General features: G+C 41.5%; 1 protein-coding gene across 1 annotated transcript; it reads left to right on the top strand.

The window, feature by feature from the left end:
* ak7b (adenylate kinase 7b) lies at nt 1–9,641 on the top strand. The gene is made up of 18 exons (XM_072457594.1): nt 1–199; nt 1,606–1,761; nt 2,293–2,401; nt 2,531–2,625; nt 2,845–2,955; nt 3,035–3,118; nt 3,181–3,269; nt 3,356–3,446; nt 3,944–4,021; nt 4,099–4,248; nt 4,348–4,476; nt 5,179–5,278; nt 5,365–5,493; nt 6,008–6,058; nt 6,146–6,343; nt 7,036–7,262; nt 8,605–8,757; nt 9,570–9,641. Exons 1-18 carry the CDS (start codon nt 122–124, stop codon nt 9,603–9,605), a joined length of 2,064 nt encoding a protein of 687 aa, XP_072313695.1. The 5' UTR covers nt 1–121; the 3' UTR covers nt 9,606–9,641.
* The last annotated feature ends 1,743 nt before the right edge of the window (nt 9,642–11,384 follow it).

The following is an 11,384-nucleotide window of genomic DNA, read 5'->3' as shown; positions in this document are numbered from 1 at the left end:
TGCACCATGGCAACAGAATGCTCCCTCCCCTCGTCACCATGACAACGGGACGCTCAGACGCAAACAGCTGCTCCTGTGCTCGAATGAACCAGGAATAATCCCGCGTAACTTTTAATAGATTATGGAGGAACGCAAGTCATCACTCAAACGGGTTTTCATCAACAACGTCGACTCTTATTCATCTAAATATGTAGCAAAGGTAAGAACAAACACTGACCAGGTTTGTGACAATAGGACCGACAGAGAGCGCTGCGCTTGTTCCCGTTGCTCTGTGTCCATCACTGAGCCGTGACACATGCGTCGGTGTTTTGGAGATCTGCTGTACCTTTAGTTTGTAAAGTGCCCCTATACTAGTGACGTAGGGCACATGTTCTCGTGGATTCTTTTTTTGTACAACAAAGACAATAAACAGGAACAGCAACAATAACAACAATAACAAGAAAAAAACAAAACGGAAACAATACATGAATGAAAGAAACACCCCACATGCACACACACATTGGATTCTCGTTTTGAATTTTCTAAATGGCAAAGTTGTGGAAGTTTAAAGATTTACGTCATGTTTCGAATAAAAAATCTCCATGAAGGTGAGTATTTTTTGGTCTAAAAACCTATATAACTGAAGGAGTATATATTTATCTTGAAACAAGTGAAGTTTCGGATCAATTGGCCCGTGATTTTTTATTATTCGCAAATGGGCTGGATCATACTCGACTTGGCCATTTTGTGAACATTTTGAATTACCCATCCTTTTGTGCATTTAATTACCTACATTTTGGTACATACCTTATGCAAAAAGACCAAGAAATAAGGAAATGATGATATTTTGAAGTGCTCGGCCAGTCGAAAGTCGCGGTCACAGATTTCCATTGTTTCCCTGTACTCAAGTGGATTGGCCAAATGTACGAAACGGATAATTTGATAACTTTCTTAAAGGCGGTATGGACGATTTTTCGGCGATTTGAGAACGCAGGTGGAAGTGCGCATGCGCACTCCCCCGTGCGGACTGATACAACACACACGTGCGTTTGTTTATTAGCACAACGGAGCGCATCGCATCGCTCGTCTCCCGTAGATTTCTGTCCACTTCTGCGTCAGCTCGAACTGTCTTTCTCCGTCTTCATTTTGTCCCGTACACTGAGGGAACTATATTACGATAGATCAATGCGCTTAGACACGCGGAAATGTGGGACGAGCCGCACGCGACTGCAGGTGAGCGGGAGTGCGTTTTATGATTGATACGTGGCAGGACTAATCGGCAGTCCACGCCACGAGGAAATAAGACTCAGATTTATGCCCAAAAATCGCCCATTCAACCTTTAATAATTGATATATCTTAATAGTCAATACACCATTTCAAAAGTCTCCATCTCCTCTATTTAATGTTTTGGTTGTGTTTGGATTGTCTAAACTTGAATTTGTTTTGTCACATACCTACTTAACTGACATTTTGGAAAAGAGAAGTCGTCCTCGCTAACGTTAATGCTAGCCAAGGTTAAGCTAGTGTCAGCACAACAAAACCACGTGCTAAATGAGCAGTTTCCTTCCTCAATAAATGTCCTAACGCCATTTGTATTTTATAGCGTGCTGTGTTGTGCTTTCTAGTTCCTGTCTGAATGTGTTGCTGGAGCTCACGGTGATGATGAAGAGGAGGAAGAGTCGGTGGTGGACACGAGCGGTAAAGAGAAAGCCTTTGAGATAGCGGGAACTGTTTCTGAAGCATCAGAGGAGAACGAGCCTTATGTGGCGGGAACGTACTTTGTAAGCATTTTTTGCCGGGTCCGGGATGTACATTTGTAACCAGTTCATGTATTATTGTACAATCACACAAAATCTTTATTATTTTTGTTTAATATTATGTTCAACGTGCCTGGTGTTTGTTTTATTGTGCTGTCGGTGTCCTCCAGCCCCCTTCTTCTTCTTCTTCTTCTTCTTCTTCTTCTTCTTCTTCTTCTTCGTGTGTTCCCTTATATTCCCCCTATAAATGTGATGGACGTGACTTCCTCTTCCCTTCTGTTATCTCCGTGCGGGGAAGAGGTCAGTCATCCCTCGGGTCGTCCTTCATGTTTTGTATGTAGTGTGTTGATTTAATTGTGTTATATCCCTTTTAGTTTGGGCTGGAGTTGCCTCGTGGCACGTTTGGACTTTATTTTGTGTTTCTGTTTACCAGAATAAATGGATAAAACCGTGTCTCGTGGCCACTCAATTAATCCACAACGCAGGAACGATCCGGTCACACATTGTCTTTATCGTCATATTTACAGTTTTCTAAATGTTTTTGGCCCGTTTTAGCAGCTGAAAAGGGAGGATCTTCTTTCCAAACTGCTGCACTGTGACGTGATCGTTTATAACATCAGCCAACATCAGGACCAAGTGGACGAGGCGTTCTGGGCCGCTACAAGTGCGCATATACTTCTGGCATTGTAGAGTTGTTAAACATGAGTTCATAGCAATTGTTAAATATGAGTTCTTAGCAATTATTTTCATCCATTTGTTTTGGTTGCTAAAAAAAACTCTGTTGTATGTTCAGCCCTTCACGATGAGATGGACAATTTCACGAGGCCAAAGACGTTCATCCTCGTGTCCACAGTCATGACCTGGGCCTGCAGAAAACCCATCGATCCAGTGAGTAAATACCGTAACTGGACATTCGCACTGACGCAATCCCACGTAGCTCTGGCACATCATGTAAAAGACGTTCGAGCAGGTCGGAGCCATGTTTCGTCTGTGTTTTCGAGGCACAAACGTCACCCTGTGGTCATCAGTGTCTTGGATTTATCGTGCGTAATCTGAAGATGTGGGTGAACTTGCTTTTCTCTGACCTCTGACCTATCACGTCGACAGGAGGAGGACGAGCGGCCGTTCACCGACGACGATTTCCGCCGGCGAAGACCACATCCGAATTTCAAAGCTCACAACGATCTGGAGAAGAAGGTGGTGAAACTGGGCAAAACGGTCAGTGTAACTCACTTCTTTTGTTGAATTAGACCCTAAATACGCTGTGAAACTGACGATCGTAACGCACGCTTTTCAGAATAAGAGCATGTTCTCCACTTACGTCGTGGTGTCGGGGATGCAGTACGGAATGGGAGAGCAGGTTTTCCATCACTTTTTCAAGGTAAGACGGCCATCCAACGCTTCATCGAGACGTATGTGTTGTTGTTAATGTCGCGTTCGTAGACATCGTGGGAGGGACTCGAGCCTGAAATCCCCGTTTTTGGAGATGGCGCCAACATCGTTCCCACAATTCACGTCAATGACCTCGCAAGGTAAGACACAAAGCGATTACTTTTCAACGTTACACGATACTGTCTTTTGCGTTTGTATTGTTTGTATTTCATTACTTATTTTCTAGGGTTGTACAGAACGTGATCGAACGTCGCCCAAGGCCGTACTACCTGCTGGCTGTGGACAATTCTAACAACACAATGGAGGAGATTGTACAGGTTTGCGGAACAGTGAAGTCATGACGGTTCTAAAAGACACATATTATGCGAAATTCACTTTTTTGAGCTTGTTGTTCACTCGTATAGAAAAAAAATCCATACCTGAAGTTGTATTTAGTTTAATTCACGCCTTTTTAGTAAGCCCTCTCCCCTCTGAGCCTCAAAAAACACTCAGTTCCACGTTTTCCAGTTTGTTGACGTCATCGATTAAACTCTTAGATCTTCTGCTCTGTTTTGACGTCCATAAATCATTGCCAGACTCGTTCTAAGCATGTAAGCTTAAATCACGTTCATTACAGCTACGTGCTTACATTAGCATGCCGGGGCAAGCTAGCTTTTGTGTATTTATTCATGGTAACACCCTCTGAAACCGTAAGATGGAGTTTTCGGTAGATAGATTATTTCTAAAGTTATGAGATGCAGGAGCAAAGCCACGCAAGAGCCAATACAAATACAAATAATGCACAATATGATACGTGAAAAATGATTCCTTTTAGGCCATTTCTAATGCACTTGGACCAGGGACTATCAAGAAAATGCCCCTGACGGAGGCCTACCTCGTTCGAGAAATCACCGTATGTTAATCTCTGTTTCAGTATTCAGACATACAGCGTGTCCACTAGATCTGGAAGAATAAAAGTCTTTCTTTCAGGTCGTGGAAATCGATTACATGACAGTAAATTTGAGGATGGAGTCGGCCCACCTGAGAGAGCAGCCGCGCATCCCATGGCAGTGCGAGAAAGGCCTCGTGGACAACGTGAAGGGCGTGGTCGAGGAGTACCGGCAGAACAGAGGATTGCAAGTACAGCCAATGACGAGCACGTTATCGAACACGTACAGCAGATGACGAGAAGACGAGATGCATTTTGAGCTTTTTGTTGCTTTTGTCTTTGCTCTGAAGCCCATCCGCATCTGTGTTATGGGACCACCTGCTGTCGGGAAGAGCGCTTTGTCCAAAATAATCTGCGATCACTACAGACTTCACCACGTCAAGCTGAAGCCGACTGTCGCAGAGACCTTTGCTCAGCTGGTGAGTATGTACTGCCAAAAGGAACATACGGCTGCACAATTAAAACTTGTGTTGTGCATATCTAGTTCTGTTTCTATTCTCAAATACAAATTAATTTAAATTAAGAAGGTAAATAGAGAAAAATGACACTCGGACTTAATTTGGCAATGGACAAATTTGATTAAATAGCACTTGACTGTGCCTTAATTGTATTTAATTCATCAAGTTATTTTACGATTTTTTTTTTTTTTTAAAGTAGTAAAAATAGTCTCTAAATTATGATTAATAAGGGCTGCAAGATAAATCAGAATTAAAGTTGAATTGTGACAAAGGCTGCAAATAGTATTACAATTTTCTTGTGCAAAAAACAACGACAACAACAACAACAACAACACACATAAACTCTTGTCTTGTTGTGTCTAAAAGCTGCAGTTTAGACTTCTACAAACATGTTCTGAAACGCATGTGACTCTTGCATTGGTCGAATCATATTTCAGTCTTTTTCTGACATCTCCAAACTTTGAACTGAATCCTATTATTAAAACATAAATCTTATCTCTAACAACACACAACAACAACAACAACAACAACAACAACAACAACAACAACGCTTTGAATCAGACATTTTCCAGTCCAGAATGCACTTTATTGTGGTTTTTGTTCATTTTTTCCATGGTTATTATCTTATTATCTAACTCGTGCTTGTTGACGTTGAACTTCTAGAAGAAAGTGGTGAGTGACGACCCTTCGGCGCAGAACGAGAGCGCGGCAGACGCCCAGGAGCTGCTCAACGCCCTGAACCAAAGTGTGGAGCAGAACGGAGGTGCACCACACTCTCAATAGCACTGGTCAAAAGAACTAAACACTATGACATTGACGAACATGCAACGCTCCACCGTCTTTTTTTAGGTCTTTTGGAAGAGCATCTGCTGTTGAAAGTGGTCAGGGATAAACTGATGACCAAGCCCTGCCTGAACCAGGGATTTGTTCTGGAGGGATTCCCCAAAACATATGACCAAGCTAAAGAACTCTATGAAAGTAAGGACACGTTGTTTGCGAGCTGGAATCTTAGTTACCGTATTTTCCGGACTATAAATCACACTTTTTTTCATAGTTTTGGCTTATACTTATATTTATACTTATATACTTATACTCCAGAGTGACTTATATGTGATATAATTTGTTATTTTCACACTTGCAACCGCATTTCATACTCCAGTGCGACTTATATATGCTTTTTTCTTCTCTATCCGTATTTTCTGGACTATAAGTCGCACCTTTTTTCATATGTTTGGTCAGGGTGCGACTTATACTTATATTCATACTTATACTTACACTCCGGAGCGACTTATATGTGATATTATTTGTTATTTTCACACTTGCAACCGCATTTCATACTCCAGTGCGACTTATATATGTTTTTTTCTTCTCTATTATGCATTTTTTGGCTGGTGCAACTTATACTCCGGTGCAACTTATAGTCTGGAGAATACGGTATATCATACAGTATAACATGTATTTGTCCTGTTTAAATAGCACATTCTTTTTGTAGATGACGACGAGGAAGAAGAGGATGAAATGACCTCGAAAAAGATACTGCCAGGTCTGATGTGAAACTGCCGGCGACCGTCCAGAAGTTGGCGCCGCCTCCGAAAGCGCTTAACGTTACAATGTGACAATTGTCTCGCAGCGTTCGTGTTTTTGCTCGACGCCCCCGACGTGTTTCTGAAAGAGCGAGTGATGAACCTGCCCGAGTCGCAGGTGGAGGAGAACGGCTACGAACCCGAGCGCTTCCTGAAGAGACTGAGCCGGTACAGGCACAGGAACAACAGGGAACCCACCGTGGCAGAGTTTTACGACAAGATGGGCGTGGCCACTTTGAGCTTGGGTAACTCAGATAGCGTCCCGTGTCATTGTCGTCATGGGGTTTTTTATTTTGGAGAGGCAGGGTTATAGGAGTTGTTCTTGTAGACCTTTTTTTAAAATACATTCATAAGCTCAGTTTCATGGCTTTCTATTAAATGTCTTTATAGATATATATTTATTTATATGATCATTCACCTTTAAACACTGACACTGAACTGCAGGATAACAGATTCAGGCCTGATTACTGTATTTTCCGGATTATAAGTTCATAGTTTTGGGGCCGGGGTGTGACTTATACTTATATCTATACTTATATACTGATACTTACACTCCGGAGCGACTTATATGTGATATTATTTGTTATTTTCACATTTGCAACCGCATTTCATACTCCAGTGCGACTTATATATGTTTTCTTCTTCTCTATTATGCATTTTTTGGCGGTCGCGACTTATACTCTTACTTTACTCGACTTATAGTCCGGAAAATACGGTATTTTCCTGGCTTTTCCAGGTTGCGGGGCATCGCTAAAACGACATAAGAGTAGAGGAAGTGCATTTAAGTCGATTGAAAGGAAGAGGTGGGCTGTTATTGGCTGACAAATGATTAACAGGAGGTAGAAAATGCAAATATATTTAGATTAATCTACATTTAGTTGTACCTGAAGCTAATTTACTTTGATGAACGACCTCTTTATGCATATCGCTCCTTTAGAAATGGCGAGCTGCAGTGATCCCAACCGCTTTATGCTCCTGGAGAAGGTCATTGAAACTGTGGGACCTCCACGAAACTACGGCCACGGCATCGACGAGCTGGAGGCGGAGGAGAGGAAAGCGATGGACGAAGTGCAGAGGATGGAGGCGCAGAGAAAAGCTGAAGAGGAGGAGAGAGAGGCAGAGGAGGCCCGAGAGAGAGATGCATGCTGGGAGAAATGGGTAAAAGTCTTCATTTTAGGATTGGATTCAATAAATCCACTCGTCATCTCCTTCTGGGTTTACCACGACTTTCATCATTTTACATTTTACCTTCGATTTTGGCCCATAATCCCCGGCAGGTGGAATCTTTTTTAAATTATTGTGTAACTTCATTGATTTCTTGAGGCATAAGATAAGATAAGATAAGATAAAGCATTATTCATTCACAAAATAAACATTGAAATATGGTGACTGAAGGCTTCTAGAATAGACAAATCAACAAATAAAGTGTATACCGTATTTTCCGCACTATAAGGCGCACTTAAAAGCCTTTAATTTTCTCAAAAAACGACAGTGCGCCTTATAATCCAGCGCGCCTTGTATATGGATTCATTCTAGTTGTGATTACTGACCTCGAAGCGATTTTTTTACACGTTTTGTTTCGCTTAATGCGCCTTATAGTCCGGTGCGACTTATATATGAAAAATTATCGAAAATGGACCATTCATTGACAGTGCGCCTTATATTCCAGTGCGCCTTACAGTGCAGAAAATACGGTAATTGATTGGTAATTAAATCTGAAATAGTTTCTGATGTTATAATTTAACATCTGATGTTATAATGTGATTTGTTGGTGTCTGTGCAGCCTAAATACTACTTTAGTAACCTTCGTAGTTTAAAGGTGCACTATGTGACTTTTCAGGTGGAGGGTCTGCCACCTGCTGGATCACAATATGAATGCATGTTTAACAATATTCTTTTTAAAGCAATAAATACACTGCACTTGATAAATACTAGATTAATAGGACAAAAGTTGCATAGTGAACATTTAAGTAGAAAATGTGTGAACGTTTATGTCTTAAAGGTGGAATGGACGATTTTTTTCAGCAAATTATTTTATCATATTTCCTCGTGGCGTGGATAAATCATTTGTCCTGCCACGTATCAATCATAAAACGCACCTATCGCTCACCTGCAGCCGCGTCAGGCTCGTCCCCACGTTTCCGCGTGCCTAAGCGCATGGATCTATCATAATATAGTTCCCTCAGTGTACGGGGCAAAATGAAGACGGAGAAAGACAGTTGGAGCTGACGCAGAAGTGGACAGAAATCTACGGGAGACGAGAGATGCGATGCGCTCCGTTGCGCTAATAAACAAACGCACGTGTGTGTTGTATCAGTCCGCACGGGGGAGTGCGCATGCGCACTTCCACCTGCGTTCTCAAATCGCCGAAAAATCGTCCATTGCGCCTTTAAGATGGAAATTGCCTCCTGTTTAAGCTCTTTTTTGTGTCTAAAACCTCTATGAACAAATACAAAATGCAGAGTTCTTCCAGTATCTCTAATGTCCTGTCTCTCTTCTGTCCAAGTCTTTGGAGGCGCAGCAGCGTCAGGAGGAGGAGCTTCTGGAGGCTGAGAGCGCTCACATGAGGCGTTACCTGTCGGACCACCTGATGCCCACCCTGTCCCGGGGGCTGCTGGCCTGCTGCTCCGCCCGGCCCCGCGACCCGCTGGACTTCCTGGTACAACACGCTCTTTTAGTGGTGGTTTTTCAGATTAAATGTAGAAGGAGTTAACGTGAGATTACGTCCGTCGCAATAACACAAACATAAAGCAGGATAATCCCAGACGACGTTCTTTTAATTGTACAGTATGAAATTGTCTGTCATTGGCCACAGACGTTACTTATTCAACCCGTACTTACTGAGTACTTAATTACTATCACATTACCTCTACAGCTCTTATTATTTAGTGAACAATAACTTGATTTAGTAATTATTGTAACGGGCCTACATAAAACTTGAATATATAAGTAATAAGATGTAGCAATACTGGCATGTTTGGCAATATGTGTAAAAAATGCATACAAAATCTCACCATATTAACAATAACTAAGTACTGGGCCTTAAATGTGTGAACAGAATAATAAAAAACAATAAAAAAAAACAGTTAACTTAATCCTGTCAAAGCAGCCAATGAGAATGTTTCTTTAATGCTCTTTTAGTTTGAAAAATGTGATTAATATTCAAAAAATCATATAAATTTAACATTTCTAACAGGGCTGCAGTAATGATTTTTTTCATATTTGACTAATCGACAATCATTTCTACACTACATTAAGATTATCAACCAAATAAAAGTGTATTTGTATTATTATATATACAAATTTTATACAATAATGCCACCAAATCGCTCTCAATGTGATGATAACAAATAATTTACCTTGTGTGGATAGATCATAATTGCAGATAACACTGTGCGATTTGAATCTTAAATAAATAAACTTTAAGCTTATTTACACCTCCTAACACTGACCCTCCTTCTGTGTTTCCAGGCGGAGTATTTGATAAACAACAACCCCTCAAACTAGACAAACATAGTACAAATACAACAACACGACGCATCAACTATCTTTTCTTTTCTTTCTTTACAATTAAAAATAAAGCAGAAGTCAACACTGCATCCTTCCCTGAGCTCTTTCCGAGACTTCCCATCATGCCCCTGGCTCACGCTGGGATGTTGATTAGCCCCAATTTGGTGCGCGGCTCGTTCTCGGCCCCTGTCGCAGTCGCCGGCGGCTCGGTTTGGACTCCCGTGTGCCGGCCATGACTTAAAAGCGCCCTAAAACACAAAACCAAACTGCGAGCGAAGCCAAGAGCTAATTAGGAAGTTAATTTGCTAAATGAACTTGGTAAACTCCGAAGTAGACATGCTCGGGTCATAATTGCTCGGATTTTGGCATCGGATATCCAGGAAGGACGAATCTTACAAATGGTGCCCAATTTGTGGCCCTCTCATGCCACCGCGCTCCACGCCAAAGTAAACATAATTGGCCGTTACCGAAGGGGAAATTATTTCGTGGTACGTTCCTAATCGCCACACGGGGAAATTAGTCCGGTTTGTTTGGGACGCATTGTGACGCAAAACGCTGCAAAGTCAATTTAAAAAGCTCAGGTGCAAACGCAACACAAAGCTTTTAAGACACACTCAGGCGTTAATGTAATTATTATGGCCAAAACATGTGACGAATAAGTGCTTTAATTTGCGCTGTAATATTGTCTGAACCGGCGGAGCGTGTCGCTGTGATGGCTGCGGTTCACGTGAGGTGGCACGCAGTTGTTCTTGTTGTTGTTGTTGTTGTTGTTGTTGTTGTTGTTGTTGTTGTGTACCTGGGCAACACACTTCATGGCCACTCCAGTTACAATCGATAGGACGGGCATCTGTGGCAAAAGGGGTAAATTGCCATGTGACTGATTACCGTATTTTCCGGACTATAAGTTATACTCTTATATGTGGTATTATTTGTTATTTTCACACTGGCAACAGCATTTCACAAGAGGGCGCTCTAGGCTCTAAGCGACGCAGAAGAAGAATCTGCACTTCCTCTACCTCTGGAGTTTGTGGAGTTGTTTAGAAGTGACACAGAGGAAGAAGAATTCAATGGATTTAGTGATTTGGGGTAAAACTGATGCTTTGCTAAACTTGTTAGCATGTTCTTTATGCTATAGTTATCTGAATAACTGTTCATATGTTACGTTAACATACCAGACACTTACCACAGTTCTGTCTGTGCCTCATGTAGCTGAAGGTGTTAGCGTTAGCATACGTACACCTATTCACATTTCCCCCAAAAATGCTACTTATACTCCAGTGCGACTTATATGTGTTTTTTTCTTCTCTATTATGCATTTTTTGGCTGGTAAAAAAAGGTATAAACCGGAGCGACTTGTACTTTGCTTGCTAAAATACACAGTAATACACATTTAAAGGTGCTGGGTCAGAGCTGCTTCTGTGCCAGCTCATTTTTCCCACCAAATAAGGGCTTGTGTCTGTTGCCATAGTAACATATTGTTTACTAGCCAGCAGTTAGCATTTGTGATGTGTTTTTTTTCTTTCTCCTAACTGATCCCTGTTGTATTTCAGTTAATGCTTTAGTTTGTTTGACTTTATTTTGTTTTCTCCATTACTAAGTTTGAAAGTGCCGACTATAAATGTGACGTTAATGTTTAGTATTCCACCTGAAGAACCGCTTCAGTTCCAGCTGGTTTTTAAATGGGCTTTTTTAAATACGGCTTGATGGAAAAGCGGTATAAGTAACGTTAACTTTTCTGGAACGTAGCACAGTATGAAGTTAAATGTATTTTAAATG

Source organism: Eucyclogobius newberryi, unplaced genomic scaffold, assembly GCF_026437365.1.
Source record: "Eucyclogobius newberryi isolate DKJ021-1_F unplaced genomic scaffold, fEucNew1.0.hap1 SCAF_21, whole genome shotgun sequence".
NCBI classification, from domain to species: Eukaryota; Metazoa; Chordata; class Actinopteri; order Gobiiformes; family Gobiidae; genus Eucyclogobius; species Eucyclogobius newberryi.
Note: the sequence above shows the minus strand (reverse complement) of the source record. Positions and strands in the feature narration are given on the sequence as shown.